The sequence below is a fragment of the Coffea arabica genome, chromosome 5e (assembly GCF_036785885.1).
Source record: "Coffea arabica cultivar ET-39 chromosome 5e, Coffea Arabica ET-39 HiFi, whole genome shotgun sequence".
In the NCBI taxonomy this organism is placed as follows: domain Eukaryota; kingdom Viridiplantae; phylum Streptophyta; class Magnoliopsida; order Gentianales; family Rubiaceae; genus Coffea; species Coffea arabica.
In genome coordinates, this window is record NC_092318.1 from 6,048,658 (window position 1) to 6,064,477 (window position 15,820).

General features: G+C 34.1%; 1 protein-coding gene across 1 annotated transcript; it reads right to left on the minus strand.

Annotated features, from left to right (window-relative positions):
• Positions 1–242: 242 nt before the first annotated feature.
• LOC113694373 (dirigent protein 11-like) lies at positions 243–806 on the minus strand. Its single transcript, XM_027213285.2, has one exon. It carries the CDS (start codon positions 804–806, stop codon positions 243–245), a length of 564 nt encoding a protein of 187 aa, XP_027069086.2.
• Between the last annotated feature and the right edge of the window lie 15,014 nt (positions 807–15,820).

A 15,820-nucleotide genomic window follows, 5' to 3' on the forward strand; every position in this document is an offset into this window, starting at 1 on the left:
CAAAATTTGACAGCACCATAAATGATTTCACATGGATGTCAAAGACATATTTTAACAATTTTATTATTTATTTTTTCCCATCCTCCCGGATGGAGTTCTTATTAAGATAGTCGAATGAACCAGAAGTACATAAAGAAACAGAGACCACCACGTACGTATATGGTCTGAAATAAAACTAAATATCTGTTATTGGCTTTCTTAATTATTGGTTTTCACTTTATTATTCAAACTTCCCATCCTCCTCAGCATCGCCTTATGGTAATATTGGCCATTGTAACCGTATAATTCCTTGCTGGTATTTGTCGAACTGCCAGAAAGGTTGCATATCCACGAACATACCTAAATATTTTGGTGCCAGAAAGTACTGAAAATTCAGTCACCGAAGTATTTTGTATGCTATATCCTAGTCCTTGGAATTCCAAAGTGCTACCGTTGTATTGTCCGTCGGTGAAAATGAAGGAAAATGGGTCAAATGAGTAAAGTCCATCACGGGATGAAGCTACATAAAGGCCTTGGCTTCGACCAACAGTTGGAGAATTGATGCTGATGCTTTCTGTAAAGGGAGAATCATTAACATAAATGGTTCCAAATTCGGTGGGAGTTCTCGGCCTACCAGGGGCGCCGGCAACTGCGACAGTGGTGGCATTTGGTCCGCCTGAAAACAGTTGAAGGTACACAGTAATCTTTGTTTCCTTTCCACCGCAGCAATAATCACGGTCACGATGATTAGCTTCTGAACAAACAAAGATTGCTACTAATAGCAAAAGGGAAATTTGGATGGATGTTAAAGCTGAACCTTTTGCCATTTTGTATGTTGAAAGGCTTGCTGAAAAACAAAGAAGGAAGAAACAAATTAGTTAGATGGTGAAGATAATTTGTTCAATGACCATATTTATAGGATGGAGTCAAGGAGTTAGGTATAGCACAAAAAGTTTTAAAAGACAATTAAACATCAATGGGTGGCCATCTATCACAATAGGTTTGTGTAGAATGGTGTGGTGTAATCAGCATATATACATTCAAAGTTCATAGCCAAGAATTTCTTTTCATATATAATGGGATAATGGAAAACCTTGTTAACATGAAACACATTTACCTAACAAAAATGAAACACATTTAATAAGGTTCTGGAAAAGGATTAACTCCACTTTGCATTTTCAAACTTGTACCACTTTAACAAGGTTCCGAACTTGTGCTTAGCAGATAAATCAATGTCGACTTTTGATTTTTCTGCATATAAATGGTTTAAATGAAATGAGATTACATTTCTGAGAGTTAGGTAGAGCATAAAAAGTTTTAAGAGAGAATTAAAAATCAATGGGTGGCCACCTATCACAATAGGTTTGAGTAGAATGGTGCGATATACTCAGTAGATATATCATTCAAAGTTGATAGCCAAGAATTTCTTTTAGGGATGGCAACTAGGTCGGATGATCACGGGCTAATGGGCCGGGGAGGGGATTTTTTCCGCCGTTAAAAAATGGGGCAGGGGGCAAGGGAGTAAACCCCCGCCTCACCACCCATTAAAAAAATTAAATCTATATATGTATATATTTATATATAATATTTAATTTAATTTGTTACAAATATATAATAATGATATTATTAGTTATAAATATTATATAATGCATATTAGTATTTGCAATATAAATGATAAGTATTTGTAATATAGTTGATATTATCAAATACTAATAATAGTACATGTCTACTAATAGAAATTATTAATTAGTTATATTAAATCTACTAATACAATTATACTAAATTCGTAATTACACTTAACACAATAACACTTTTTTCTTAGAAAAAAAAAACACAATAATGACTTAATGATTGTAGTTTTCTCAAAAGCGAAAACTTGACTATTTTAGTTATATTTGTTTCATCATGTTGGATTGTATTCAAATAACTTTTGTTTAATTGTTTTTTATGGGTTTCAATTATGAAATTACAATGGATAATGACTTGGTCATGTGTTGGCATTTAAGTATTTGATTCTTTGCTCAAATTTGACTACAATGAAATTATATAACAAATTTTTATTAGCCCGACGGGTGCTTCCGTAGGGGTAGCGGGGACGGGTAGGAGGACTGAGGGGCAAGGGAAATTCCCCCCGCCCTACTGCCATTCCTAATTTCTTTTGCTATATAGTGTAATAATGGAAAACCTTGAAAACCTGAAACACATTTACCCCAAAAAAAATGAAATACAGTTTACAAGGTTCTGGAAAATGATTAACTCAACTTTGCATCTTTGAATTTGTACCACTTTAACAGGATTCCAAACTTATACTCAGCAGATAAATCGAACTTGACTTTTGATTTTTCTATAGATGAATGGTTTAAATGAAATAGGATTGCATTTCAAAGAGTCAGGTAGAGATTAAAAGGTTTTAAAAGAGAATTAAACCTCAATGGGTGGCCACTTATCACAGTAGGTTTGTGTAGAATGGTGTGGTATACACGGTAGATATATCATTCAAAGTTCATAGTCAAGAATTTCTTTTGTTATATAGTGGAATAATGAAAAACCTTGAAGTCTTGAAACACTTTTGCCTAAAAAGAAATAAAAAGCAATGAAACACATTTGACAAGGTTCTGAAAAAAAGAATTAAATCCACTTTGCACCTTTGAACTTCTATCACTTTAATAAGGTTAACTTACACTTAATAGCTAAATCAATCTTGACTTTTGATTTTTGTGCGTATAAATGGTTTGAATGAAATAGGATTACATTTCTAAGAGTTAGGTAGAGCATAAAAAGTTTTAAGAGAGAATTAAATGCCAATGGGTGGTCACCTATCAAAATAGGTTTGTATAGAATGGTATACTCAGCAAATATATCATTCAAAGTTGATAGTCAAGAATTTCATCTACTGTAAAAATAATAAAAAGCTCAAACGTTGACTTTCCTGATAATATGATGCTCCATCCAATCCACATATGTTTATCTACGATTCAGCAGTAAATTTGATGAAGAGCTCAAAAGTTGACTTTCCTGATAACATGGTACTCCATTCTTCCCGTTTTATAAGGACTTAACTAACCATTCTGTGGCCAAACCATTATCCATCTTGACCATCTAAATGGCGAATTGCACTTTTAGTTTAATGCTCAATAAAACAGAAGTTCTTAACCATGTTAAGAAAAAATAGATGAAAAGGGCTTTTGTCACCTTTTATTAGTTGTGGTGGTTAAATAGGAGAAGGATTACATTTTCTTAAACTAAGTAAAAGATTATTTTACATAAAGCAAGTTGGATGCACATCATATGTAAAATAAAAATATGAAAAATAAAGACCACCGTACATTTAGACTTGGTAGCATATCAAAATTTTTTTTTTTAATGACAGTGTATAATGATTTATGTATGCAACAAAATGAAACTTCTCATTTTCAGACCAGAAATATTTCTTTTGAAGTAATCTCAGTCGGACAAGGACGTACCAAGCGGGGGCGAGAAAGAAAAGCCCCTCCACACCTAAAAAAATTGTTATGAAAATTATGTAGGACAATAATCTTTTAACAATAATTGTTACTTTACCACCAACATATATAACTTACTTAGTTCCTGACCCCTTCAATTACATTTAGACAAATCTTCCATGACAAATCAACTTTTACCTCTTTCTGCTAGTATAGAGTTTCGTTGCATTTGTGTACGATATATATGACTTAAAATTACAATTAAGTAAACACTATACCAAAAGGAAACAGAGGACCACCAAAAGAAAGTTTCAACCAATATTAGATACTATTTATACTATATTGGCCTGAATAAAAAAATAGAGTATTAGTCAAAAAAGAACACCGAAAATCACAATTTTTTTATTCGTAGATGTGTAGCCTTTACATTTTATTCTTTCCAGAGTGATTGGTAATGATGAATTACAAGAATAGTGGAAGAATGATTATAAAGATACAAGATGCATATATGATAGAGTCAAAGCAAGGTAAATGATAAGTGCTTGATTTGCATATTTGTAAGTGGTTATTTATGTGCATTTTAGTGTATTTTCATTTAAGTTGAAGTTGAATAACTAGATTTTAAGTTAAGTTTTGCATTTTGTGGTTAAGTGAGAAAACTCACATTTCTATGGATTTAAGTGCGGAAATTTCATGTTTTTTTTATAGGTTTTGATAATTCAATCATCAATTGAAGGGAAGTGAGGAGATGCTTGCATGATTGCTGATGATTTAATGTGGAAATCATGTGACATGAAGGACCAAAGGAAGAAATACACTCAAGAAACAAGAACAAAAGCATTGGTAACAATGATATATTTTGGTACGTTGGTTATAATTTGAGCTACAAATCGTGGATTGAGATGATTTTTAAATCATTTTAAAGCTAAGAGGAAGGACTACAATTCTTATGAGATACCAAAATCCAATTCTCTCGTTTTCATAGCCAAAAGTCCAAATTATTGAAGCACTTTTCTCCTACAATGCTTTCTGACTAGTCATTAATTTTTTGGCCATAACTCAATCCCCAGATCTCGAAATGACTTGATTCATGATCCATTGGAAATCTATCTCAAAGGATTGCAGTTTTCTTGTTTTCCACAAGAGCTAATTCAGCATTCTTCATAGAGAAATTTTCATATTAACCTGGGCCGGGTTCATGAATGGATTGCAGGTAGAGAGCAAAAGTCTAATGAAGAACAAAGCAAAATGAGGGATCCACGGATCTAAGTCTACGGATCCTCTTTGAAGGCCGTTTTTGAGCATCTTCAAGGCAGAAATAGGGGATCAATCCAGCCAAAAATCTATATGCTAATTGATCAATCCAGCCAAAAATCTATACGCTAATTGATCAATCCAGCCAGCAATCCATACGCGGATTGTGGGCTGGATTTGTGTCAGAAAACCAATGCAACTCGTACAACTTGCATAGCAATTGAGCTCTATCTTCTTTTTATAAAAGGAGCTTTTTGAGGATGATTTTTGTAGAGAAAAAGGGGAGAAAAACACCATCAAAATGTAGATCTAATACTGGAAATACTTAGTTTCTTAGTTTAGGTTAGATTAGTGTAGGATTAGTTGGTTGTTCTTCTATTCTTGTATTGGCTCAATAAGGAAGCAAAAGGAGATGAAAAAGGTGAGATTCAATGGGCTCTAGTAACAAGGGTTTTCTTCTTTCCACCTCTTAATCTTTGTATTGACTTTTAAACTTTGTTAATACAAGTTTGGATCTTATGTTTGTGATGTATTTCTAAAGGTTTTTGCCTTGGGTTTTGGTTGAACTAACTGTGGATTGTTTGTGATATTTCTTCTTATTATTTTGAGCAAGTTATTTAGGGTTTTTGCTCTTCTAATATTGATTGACTTGCCATTAATTGTGATAATCTCAAGGTGTTAGATTTACAATGAAAATTATAATTTAACATTAGTTCAAGAAAGTGAAAAACTTAAGGAGTACACTCAAGAGAGTAGATGTGCACCTTTGTGGCTTTATGGTTTTGTTCCATATAATTTCATAGATGTAATGAACTTGTAGCTAATTTCATAGTAATGAGATTAGGTATGGATTAATTATAGCTATAGGTGATTCACTATGAGAGTAGGTTTCACATGCATAAGGAAATTGACGAGTGCGGGATATACATATAATAATTAACCCATTCACAATCAAGTTTTATATTTATAAATTTCTAAATACCCCACAAGCAATTTTTCACAAGTATACGAGTCGTGATTGAGTATAGGATATTAAGGGTCGAACCCATAGAGAAGATTGCCAATTACCAGTGATTTTCGAACTACTTTTGTGAGGACTTGCAAAATTCTCCATATTTTCTTAAAATTTCATTTTATTTTGAATAAGTTATTTTATAATATCTTTACTACTAAATTACTCCCTCAGTAGTTGTAATAAATGATAGAATCGAGAGTTTTACCTTTACTTTTATAGTTAGGGTAAACTAAGATTTTTACGTATTTTGGTAGTGTGATTAATTGATGAGGTGTGTGTACTAAATTTGGTAGATAAAAGTGAGTATTAGATAAGAGAAAGTGTATGATTAGAAGTGCTATTATTAAGTTAGTGAATCATAAGTAAAACATAAGTACGCGAGAGTTAAGAAAAATAAGCTTGAACCAACGTGCACAATTTGTTATCGATTGAGTACACCACTTGAGCACTCCTTTCTTACCCTAATTTCTTTGTTTTTATTTCAGCTAATTAACCCTAGATTAAGCCTTAAACCAGCCGAAAATGTTGACTAAAGAAAAGTGAGGAAAGAAAAAAAAATAAGAAGGAATCTTGTTGTGCCAAGTGTTGGCAATCTAAGGATGTTTGACCAAGCCAAATTCTTTCCTTCTTATCTTCCATTTTTGGCTAATATTCCTCCATTATTTCTTCTTGTTGGCCTAGAGCAAAGAGAGGAGAAAGAGGGAACAAAACTTCCAATTTCAACTTTGATTTTAGCCTTGTTTGAGTTGAATCACAAAAATCAAACCGATTAAACTTGCATCTTGGTGCTTAGGAAGCTAGGAGTGGTGAAATTCTTGGGAGAAATTGCTTGGTTCCTCACTTTCAAGAAGGTTTTGGAAGGTATAAGTTCATCCACTTCTTGTCTCTACCTTAATCTTGCTAAATATGCTATAGAAGCTTTGAATCTTGGAATATATTGGATGATACTCTAGTTTGGTGTTGAATAATGAAATTTCAGCAAGGGTTTGGAAATTTTCAGCCTTGATTATGTTGTTTAACTATCAAATGTTGGTATTGAACTTGGATATGGAATTTGTGACGTGATTAGTGGCATGATTGTGACTTTTTAGTATTAAAAGATGAATTTCCAGCTTTGATGAGAAAATTCCAGCTTTGGTAGTGGTTGATTATTTGCTAGAAATAAGTTATATTTGGATGGTTTTTAGCCTAGATGAAGAGCTATCTTGATATGCTTACTTGTGGTGTTTGAATTGGGTTGATTTGAGGAAAAACGTGAAGCCTTAAATGGCTGAAAAAATAGATAAATACAAAGGGTATGCTGCCCAAATTTTCGTTCAAGGGATAAGTGAGTGAACTTGGAACTTGTGCGGTGATTCGTCGTCGAATTGAACATCGGTTGTTTAGAGTCTTCAAGTTTCTTTTAGTAGAGGTATATAAGCTGAATTTTTTGCCAAAACTTGTACACTTTATAAGGCGAAAGTAGCGACCACTAGAAATACGTTTTTCTCGTCTTTTAGACCAAGTTGCAAACTTTAAAGTTTTAATCGCTTCTTTATCAAAACCAAAAAAGCCAGCATGAATTTTCTACGATTATAACGATTATGACCTGGGAACCTTCATTTGTAACACACTCCTCAAGAGGAGTTATGTGATCCTTTGCAACTCCAACACAAATTGACCAACCAAATATGAAACATAGACCACTAATAAATAAACATTAAAGCTTTGTTGAAATTTCCTACACAGTCACTTAGCGACTTACTTTCACCTTGCATCTACTACTTCCTTCCATGTACATATTCAACAACTCCTTTAGCCAATGGCAAAATATTTAGTTCTAACATCAATCCAAATATGTGGAGTACTTTTACTCTCCAGATTTGTCTGTTCAGAAGCTCATCTTCATGAATGTTGTTGCCTTCCAAAGGAAACAATGATGATTGTGTTCAGTCAAGAGTTCATGCCGCACCAAATGGCACTGTTGCCGCGGTTGCAGGAATTCCCGATATGCCAATAAATGCCTTTCAATTTGGAACTATTTTTGTTGTTGATGCTGACTTAACACAAAGGCATTAGTATCAGCTTCCCGCAAATTGGACACACCCAAGGGATTTATGCAACCTCATCCCTCGATGGAGCTAACCTACAGAGATTGCTTTCCTTTATCTTTACAAACAAAAGGGAGGTAGCATTCAACGTGCCTGGCTAGAGCTTTCAGTAGTTAACTTTCTGGGACTAAAGTCTTTAGATATGTAAAGGGATGTGCAACCTTTGATACAGCCCTGCAAAGGCCATCAGCGGGTTATGCGAATGTAATGAGCAATATCACCATAAGACACTATTGAGGAAGAAGAAGAGAAAAAATCGATAGTCAATCGATGATATTTATTTCGTCTACTATGTTATAATATGAAAAGGGTGGGTGAATATTATTACCTTATTCCCATCATAAGATGTATTCCGACTACTATGTAATAATATGAAAATGGTTCCTTTACTTAAGCTCAATACTAAATACTGATGGATGTTCTAAGGGCAATCAAGGAGCTAGTGGGGGTGGAGGTGTGTTTCGGCATTCTCAAGGTCTTATGGTGTTAGCTTTTTCTTGTCATTCTAGAGTGGCTACAAGTATCCAAGCAGAGGCGCGTGCCCTTCTTTTGGTGTACAATTATGTATTTTCGGGGAATATACTAATTTCCAGGTTGAAGTGGATTCATTGCTGTTGTTACAGGTTCTTAAAAAGAATGGGTATGTCCATAGTCTATATACAACAACTACGGAATCTGAGTTCTTATTTTATGCAGTTCAATCATTGCTTTCGAGAAGCGAATCAAGTAACAGATGCTTTGTCTAATGTCGGCTGTTTGGACTCTAAGGATACTAATTATGAGGTGGAGATGGCTCTCTCAAAAATGGCTCGAAGTGCTATTAGAATGGATAGGTTATAAGTTCCACCTTTTAGGAAATATATAACTCACTAATGTATAGATTTTTATGATATAAGGGTGATAAGTGACTAATTTACGTAATAATTGTATGACATTTTATATTATTTTTAGTCACTTTGGTTATATTATTGGAAGAATATGAATCATTTTGGCTATAATTGGTGAAAAATGCTTTTAAGTGATTAAATGAGGTTTTTATCACTTTTTACTTGGATTTTGTGTATTTTGACAGTTTTGACACATTTTCGTATTTCGGCTATAACTTGAGTTACAATGATCGGATTGGGATGATTCTTGAACCCATTTGAAGATAAGAGATAGATCTACAACTTTGGTGAAGACATCTAAATCCAGTTTGAAGGTTTTCCAGGTCAAAATGCCGAATTACAATAGCAAATTTCTACTGGTCGAAACTGGAACAGGGCAATGAGCAGGTAAGGGTATTTCAGTCATTTCTCAGCCTACACAAATCCAAATGAGGTGATTCTTGATGCATTGGAAAGCTAACTCAAAGGGCTACAAGTTTTATGTTTTGGTCAAGAGCTAAATCAGCTTTTATCATCAAGAAAAGATCGGTTGAAGTTGGGCCAAAAACAGAGCAAGTGATCCACACTCGGATCCACTATTCATCCGAACCCTCGGTTGTTTCTGGGTTAGTGGATCTGAGCTCGGATCCATACGGATCCGAGGTACTGTAGCAGCTCGGATCACTGGTCAGAAAAGGCTGCTCTGTACGCGTAAAACTCAATTTCACCTCCACCAACTCACATTGGATGCTAGACATGTGAGAAACATTCCCAGCTGTAAAAGGGAGATGTAATCCTCATTTCTTGACCACCTTTCATCATTAAATAGCCAAATTCATTGCAAAAAAGGAGATGGGGAGTTCATAGCAGAAAAATATAGAGTGAGCTACGGGAGAAAGCTTGAAGCTGCAGAAATGTAGCTCTTTCATCTCCCTAGTGTTAGTTTAGCTTAGTATAGAGTAGTGTAGCTTTTCCATTCTTGTTTATTATCTAGATTAGGATGAAGATGGAGGATGAAGAAGGCAAGGAAGAAAGCTCATGTGACGAGGGTTGTATTCCTTCCAAACTCTTTATCTTTGTATTTGATTCCAAGTTTAGTTAATATACAAGTTCTGGATTTTGTGTTTATTATGTGTTTCTAAAGTTTATACCTTGGGTTTGGTTGAACTTTCTATGATTGTTAGTGCTTATTATTTGGCTATTTGACTGCTATGATTTGAGCAAGTTATTTAGCATTTTAGCTCTTTAAATCATGATTAATCTGGTACCATTGATTGTGATGATCTAAGGTGTTGTTTCTGCAATGAAAATTGAGATTTAACACTAGTTCAAGAAGTGCTAAACATAGGGAGTACACTCACGAAAGTAGAGGTGCACTTATGTGGTTTTTAGTGATTCATTTCATGTAATTTCATTGAAGAAATGAACTTGTAGCTAATTTCATAACCATGAGAATAGGTATGGATTAGTTATAAGTATAATTGATTCACTACGAAAGTAGGATTCAAATGCATAAGGAAATTACACCATAACTAGCCTAGATGTAGTACTCAATGATCCAAATATAACACTTGCATGAGTAGTTAGGGATACCACAACCTAAGGAGCTTTCATTTGTTATTTTGTATAATTTCAGTAGGTTTAATTTGTTATAATTCATTGATAGTCTAAATAATAGAGAAGCTTTAGTAGTACCGGTAATTGCAATCTTCCTTGTGGGATCGACCCTTAATACCCTATACTCGCTCACGATTCGTATACTTGCGATAAATCGCGTGTGGGGTATTTAGGAGTTTATAAATGTAAAACTTGATTAGGATGAGCTTAATTGTATATGTATACTCCGCGCACGTCAAGTTTTTGGCGCCGTTGCCGGGGAAGATTTGGCAATATCGGTGTGAAGAGCAACTTTATTAGTTTAGACATTTTATTAGTTATAGTGTGAATGTTATTTTCTGTTATTTTAGTGTTTTTATGTGTATGTGTTTTATAACTTATTCTTCTTACTAATCTTGCTCTTAAGTTGTTTAAAAGCAATTTTAGGTGATGAGAAGGGTAGGTCAATTTGGAGGACAATGCTTGAGAAATGGAAGATTGGTAATGGATGGTTACCAAGTGCAAAGCTCCTTTAATAGAGGTAACCAAGAATTTACTGAATGTATGTCTTTTGAAGATGGTTTAAGGTGCTTAAAGGCAAAATTTGATGTAATTAAGTTACAAGTTCAAATGGACACCATGATGCATGAAATTGAGCAGAGGAGGAATGTTAATGTTTTTAATTCTTATCATGTGATTTGTGACTTGTGTGGAGGTTATCATGCTACTAATACATGTATGCAAGCACAAAATGTGGATTATTATTATGAATTAGAGCATTACAATCCTTGTTTTGATCAATATAGTGCTAATTGGAGCAATTCTCCTGCTTATGGTTGGGATAATCAATGTACTTATAATAATTCTTCATATTTTTACGATTACCAACCTGAATGTGTCCAATATGAATCAAAACCATCTTGGGAGTTGGCAATAGAGAAGTTAGCTAATGCACCTCTACCTTGGGAGTTAGAAAATGAACCATTAGCTAATGATTCTAATGCATCTTGGGAGCTAGCTGTAGAAAATTTTTCTAATCAATTTGATTTAGCCACAGAAAAGCTAGCAAATGCAACCTCCGACCGTTTTGATAGGATTGAGGAAAGGTTAGATGAATTAGCTTCTCACTTTGGTGATATACATGAGCAATTGAGTGCATTGTGTGAAGTTATTTCTTCTAATAATTTGCAAAATGATCCTAGCATGAATGGTGGGAATGTTGTATGTGAAAATGGGTTGCATTTTGATGAAAATGATGAATCTCAATTGTGTTTCAATGAGCAAATGTCCATTTCACATGATAATATCTTTGGAACTAACTTTGAGCCTCAAGAGGTGAGTTTTAATGACTCATTTTTCACCCCTCTTGAGGAGTGCATTGAAAGTATAGGTTCTAAAGGTATTCCTGCTCAAGATACTCTCATGACATTTCCTTTGGTAAGTTCTCAAGTGGTGCATATTCAAGGTAATATCTATGAAACACTTGGAATATGTAAGTCACTTCCATCTCTCACATCATTAGATCATGTGGCTTTTTCTATTAAGTCACCTTACAATGATCCACCAAGGCCTAAAATGGTGGATTATTCGTTAACTAAACCTCCTTGAAAAATGAGGAGAAATAGTCAAGCTATTGACTTTAAAGAAGCGCTTATTGGGAGGCAACCCAATGCTTGTTTAAGTTGGTGTTACTTTGGAGTGATTTTATGTTTAAAGTATGAGTTTGAGTTATTTTGTTATTTTTTCATTTGTAGGTTTTGGAAAAAGATGCAAAAGTGACCAAATGAGGTGAAAAAGGCAAAGTTTGATCAAAGATCTCAATACCTCAAATTCAGTAATTATGGTTTTTGATGCATTAAAGAGGTTTAGAATGCATGTTTAGATCATTTTACATGTGTGTGAATGGTTTATTTTGACATAGAAATGATCTAGGGTGTATTTTGAAGAATTGAGGTCAAACTGAAAATTGCAAAAATTCTGCAATAAGTGCAGATTCAATGGATCCAAGGCCTCGGATCCACTTCTGCAATCAGAGAAAAACTTCGAGCTTCTTGATCCGAGCTCGGATCCATATGGATCCGAGGCCTCGGATCCACTTCTGCAATCAGAAAAAATTTGAGCTTCTTGATCCGAGCTCACTTATCATGATCCGACCTCGGATCCTTTCAAAAACGACCTCGGATCCTTTCCAAACGAAGCCTCGGACCACTTTTCTTCATTCTTCCCTCTTTTTCCTCCTTCAACTCCACTTTTCTTCTTGTTGGTTGCAAGCTTTTATTCTTAAGAATTGTATTTTTGTCTTTTTTTCAAGGTGCATTAATTGAAGTCTCCATTCTTTCAAGTAAAGTTGGAAATTCATCACATTGCCATGGATTCGGATCGCGCAAGTTCATTAGGGGAGTATTACTTTCTCTTATTTTCGTTATTTTTCCTTTCTCACATTGAGGACAATGTGAAGTTTAAGTGTGGGAGAGGAAAATATTAAACTTGCATTTACTTGCCATGTGATGATATTTTGTGGATATAAATGCTTAGAAATATTGGAGTTATGTTTGAATTATTTGCCATGTGGATAATTTGCCTGAAATTGGGTTTGTTGGCAGGGAGTTTTCTTCCATTTATACGGGGAAACTCCGTCAAAATTTGTCTAACATCTTGTCCAATATGTCACTATGGCCCAAAAGTTCTTCAAATTTTTGCATTTTCATTCAAAAAGGGCTAATTTGTTCCAACTTTAAATGTTTATATTCTTCCAATTGTTGAAACTTTATATGTATGTTGGAAGGTTTAGTCCTCATTTAACTTGGAAATAGTATTATGCAATTAGAATTTTTACATTTTAGAAAGTATATTTGGTAAAGTGAGGAAAATTATGCCTATAATTTTACATGTTTAATGAGATTTCTTCTCTTTACTTAATTTTGCAAGTAAGTGATTGATATAGTCGATAAAGGTTATATTCCTCCTTTGATTATTCTTATATATTTTCTAAGAGGGGTTATCTATTTATTGTCGTTTATTTCTGAAAAAGAAAAAAAAAAGTAAAAAAAAAAAAAAAAAAAAAAAAAAAGAGAAAGTAAATAAAAATTGTTCTACTCCAATGATTCATGTACCGAGTAACCGGGGGTTGGCATCAACAAATGTCGACATTCGCGTAAAAAGGTACTTAAATTAAGAGTATGCATAGCAACTTGAATAAGTGAAATGTTGAGTAACCGGGGATCTTCACCTAAAAGTGTCGATTTTCGCGTAAAAAGGCATTTTCACTATTTAAGTAAAATTTGTGTGAATAAATCCCTCTTAGTTATAGAATTTTGAGAAAAAGATGATTATAGGAGGAGGAAAGCTATAAATTGACTATGTGATTTGCTTATTTGTAAAATTAAGTTAGGGTAAGAGATTAAGTTTAACTTGTTGAATTTAGGGTATAATTATCTTTCCTTTACTTGATATTATAAGTATTTAGTGTAAATTGAATAATTGTATAATGATTATTTTCCAAGTCTTGAGGAATTAAATTGGACAAAGTGCATATATTGTTTCACCTCTTGAATCATTGCATTTGATTATGTGTGAATTGCTTGAGGACAAGCAATGATTTAAGTGTGGGGGAGTTTGATAAGTGACTAATTTACGTAATAATTGTATGACATTTTATATTATTTTTAGTCACTTTGGTTATATTATTGGAAGAATATGAATCATTTTGGCTATAATTGGTGAAAAATGCTTTTAAGTGATTAAATGAGGTTTTTATCACTTTTTACTTGGATTTTGTGTATTTTGACAGTTTTGACACATTTTCGTATTTCGGCTATAACTTGAGTTACAATGATCGGATTGGGATGATTCTTGAACCCATTTGAAGATAAGAGATAGATCTACAACTTTGGTGAAGACATCTAAATCCAGTTTGAAGGTTTTCCAGGTCAAAATGCCGAATTACAATAGCAAATTTCTACTGGTCGAAACTGGAACAGGGCAATGAGCAGGTAAGGGTATTTCAGTCATTTCTCAGCCTACACAGATCCAAATGAGGTGATTCTTGATGCATTGGAAAGCTAACTCAAAGGGCTACAAGTTTTATGTTTTGGTCAAGAGCTAAATCAGCTTTTATCATCAAGAAAAGATCGGTTGAAGTTGGGCCAAAAACAGAGCAAGTGATCCACACTCGGATCCACTATTCATCCGAACCCTCGGTTGTTTCTGGGTTAGTGGATCTGAGCTCGGATCCATACGGATCCGAGGTACTGTAGCAGCTCGGATCACTGGTCAGAAAAGGCTGCTCTGTACGCGTAAAACTCAATTTCACCTCCACCAACTCACATTGGATGCTAGACATGTGAGAAACATTCCCAGCTGTAAAAGGGAGATGTAATCCTCATTTCTTGACCACCTTTCATCATTAAATAGCCAAATTCATTGCAAAAAAGGAGATGGGGAGTTCATAGCAGAAAAATATAGAGTGAGCTACGGGAGAAAGCTTGAAGCTGCAGAAATGTAGCTCTTTCATCTCCCTAGTGTTAGTTTAGATTAGTATAGAGTAGTGTAGCTTTTCCATTCTTGTTTATTATCTAGATTAGGATGAAGATGGAGGATGAAGAAGGCAAGGAAGAAAGCTCATGTGACGAGGGTTGTATTCCTTCCAAACTCTTTATCTTTGTATTTGATTCCAAGTTTAGTTAATATACAAGTTCTGGATTTTGTGTTTATTATGTGTTTCTAAAGTTTATACCTTGGGTTTGGTTGAACTTTCTATGATTGTTAGTGCTTATTATTTGGCTATTTGACTGCTATGATTTGAGCAAGTTATTTAGCATTTTAGCTCTTTAAATCATGATTAATCTGGTACCATTGATTGTGATGATCTAAGGTGTTGTTTCTGCAATGAAAATTGAGATTTAACACTAGTTCAAGAAGTGCTAAACATAGGGAGTACACTCACGAAAGTAGAGGTGCACTTATGTGGTTTTTAGTGATTCATTTCATGTAATTTCATTGAAGAAATGAACTTGTAGCTAATTTCATAACCATGAGAATAGGTATGGATTAGTTATAAGTATAATTGATTCACTACGAAAGTAGGATTCAAATGCATAAGGAAATTACACCATAACTAGCCTAGATGTAGTACTCAATGATCCAAATATAACACTTGCATGAGTAGTTAGGGATACCACAACCTAAGGAGCTTTCATTTGTTATTTTGTATAATTTCAGTAGGTTTAATTTGTTATAATTCATTGATAGTCTAAATAATAGAGAAGCTTTAGTAGTACCGGTAATTGCAATCTTCCTTGTGGGATCGACCCTTAATACCCTATACTCGCTCACGATTCGTATACTTGCGATAAATCGCGTGTGGGGTATTTAGGAGTTTATAAATGTAAAACTTGATTAGGATGAGCTTAATTGTATATGTATACTCCGCGCACGTCAAGTTTTTGGCGCCGTTGCCGGGGAAGATTTGGCAATATCGGTGTGAAGAGCAACTTTATTAGTTTAGACATTTTATTAGTTATAGTGTGAATGTTATTTTCTGTTATTTTAGTGTTTTTATGTGTATGTGTTTTATAA

Bases quoted from the DNA above. Each gene is read 5' to 3' on its own strand.
- LOC113694373 (XM_027213285.2), bottom strand. From the start codon at position 806: ATGGCAAAAGGTTCAGCTTTAACATCCATCCAAATTTCCCTTTTGCTA.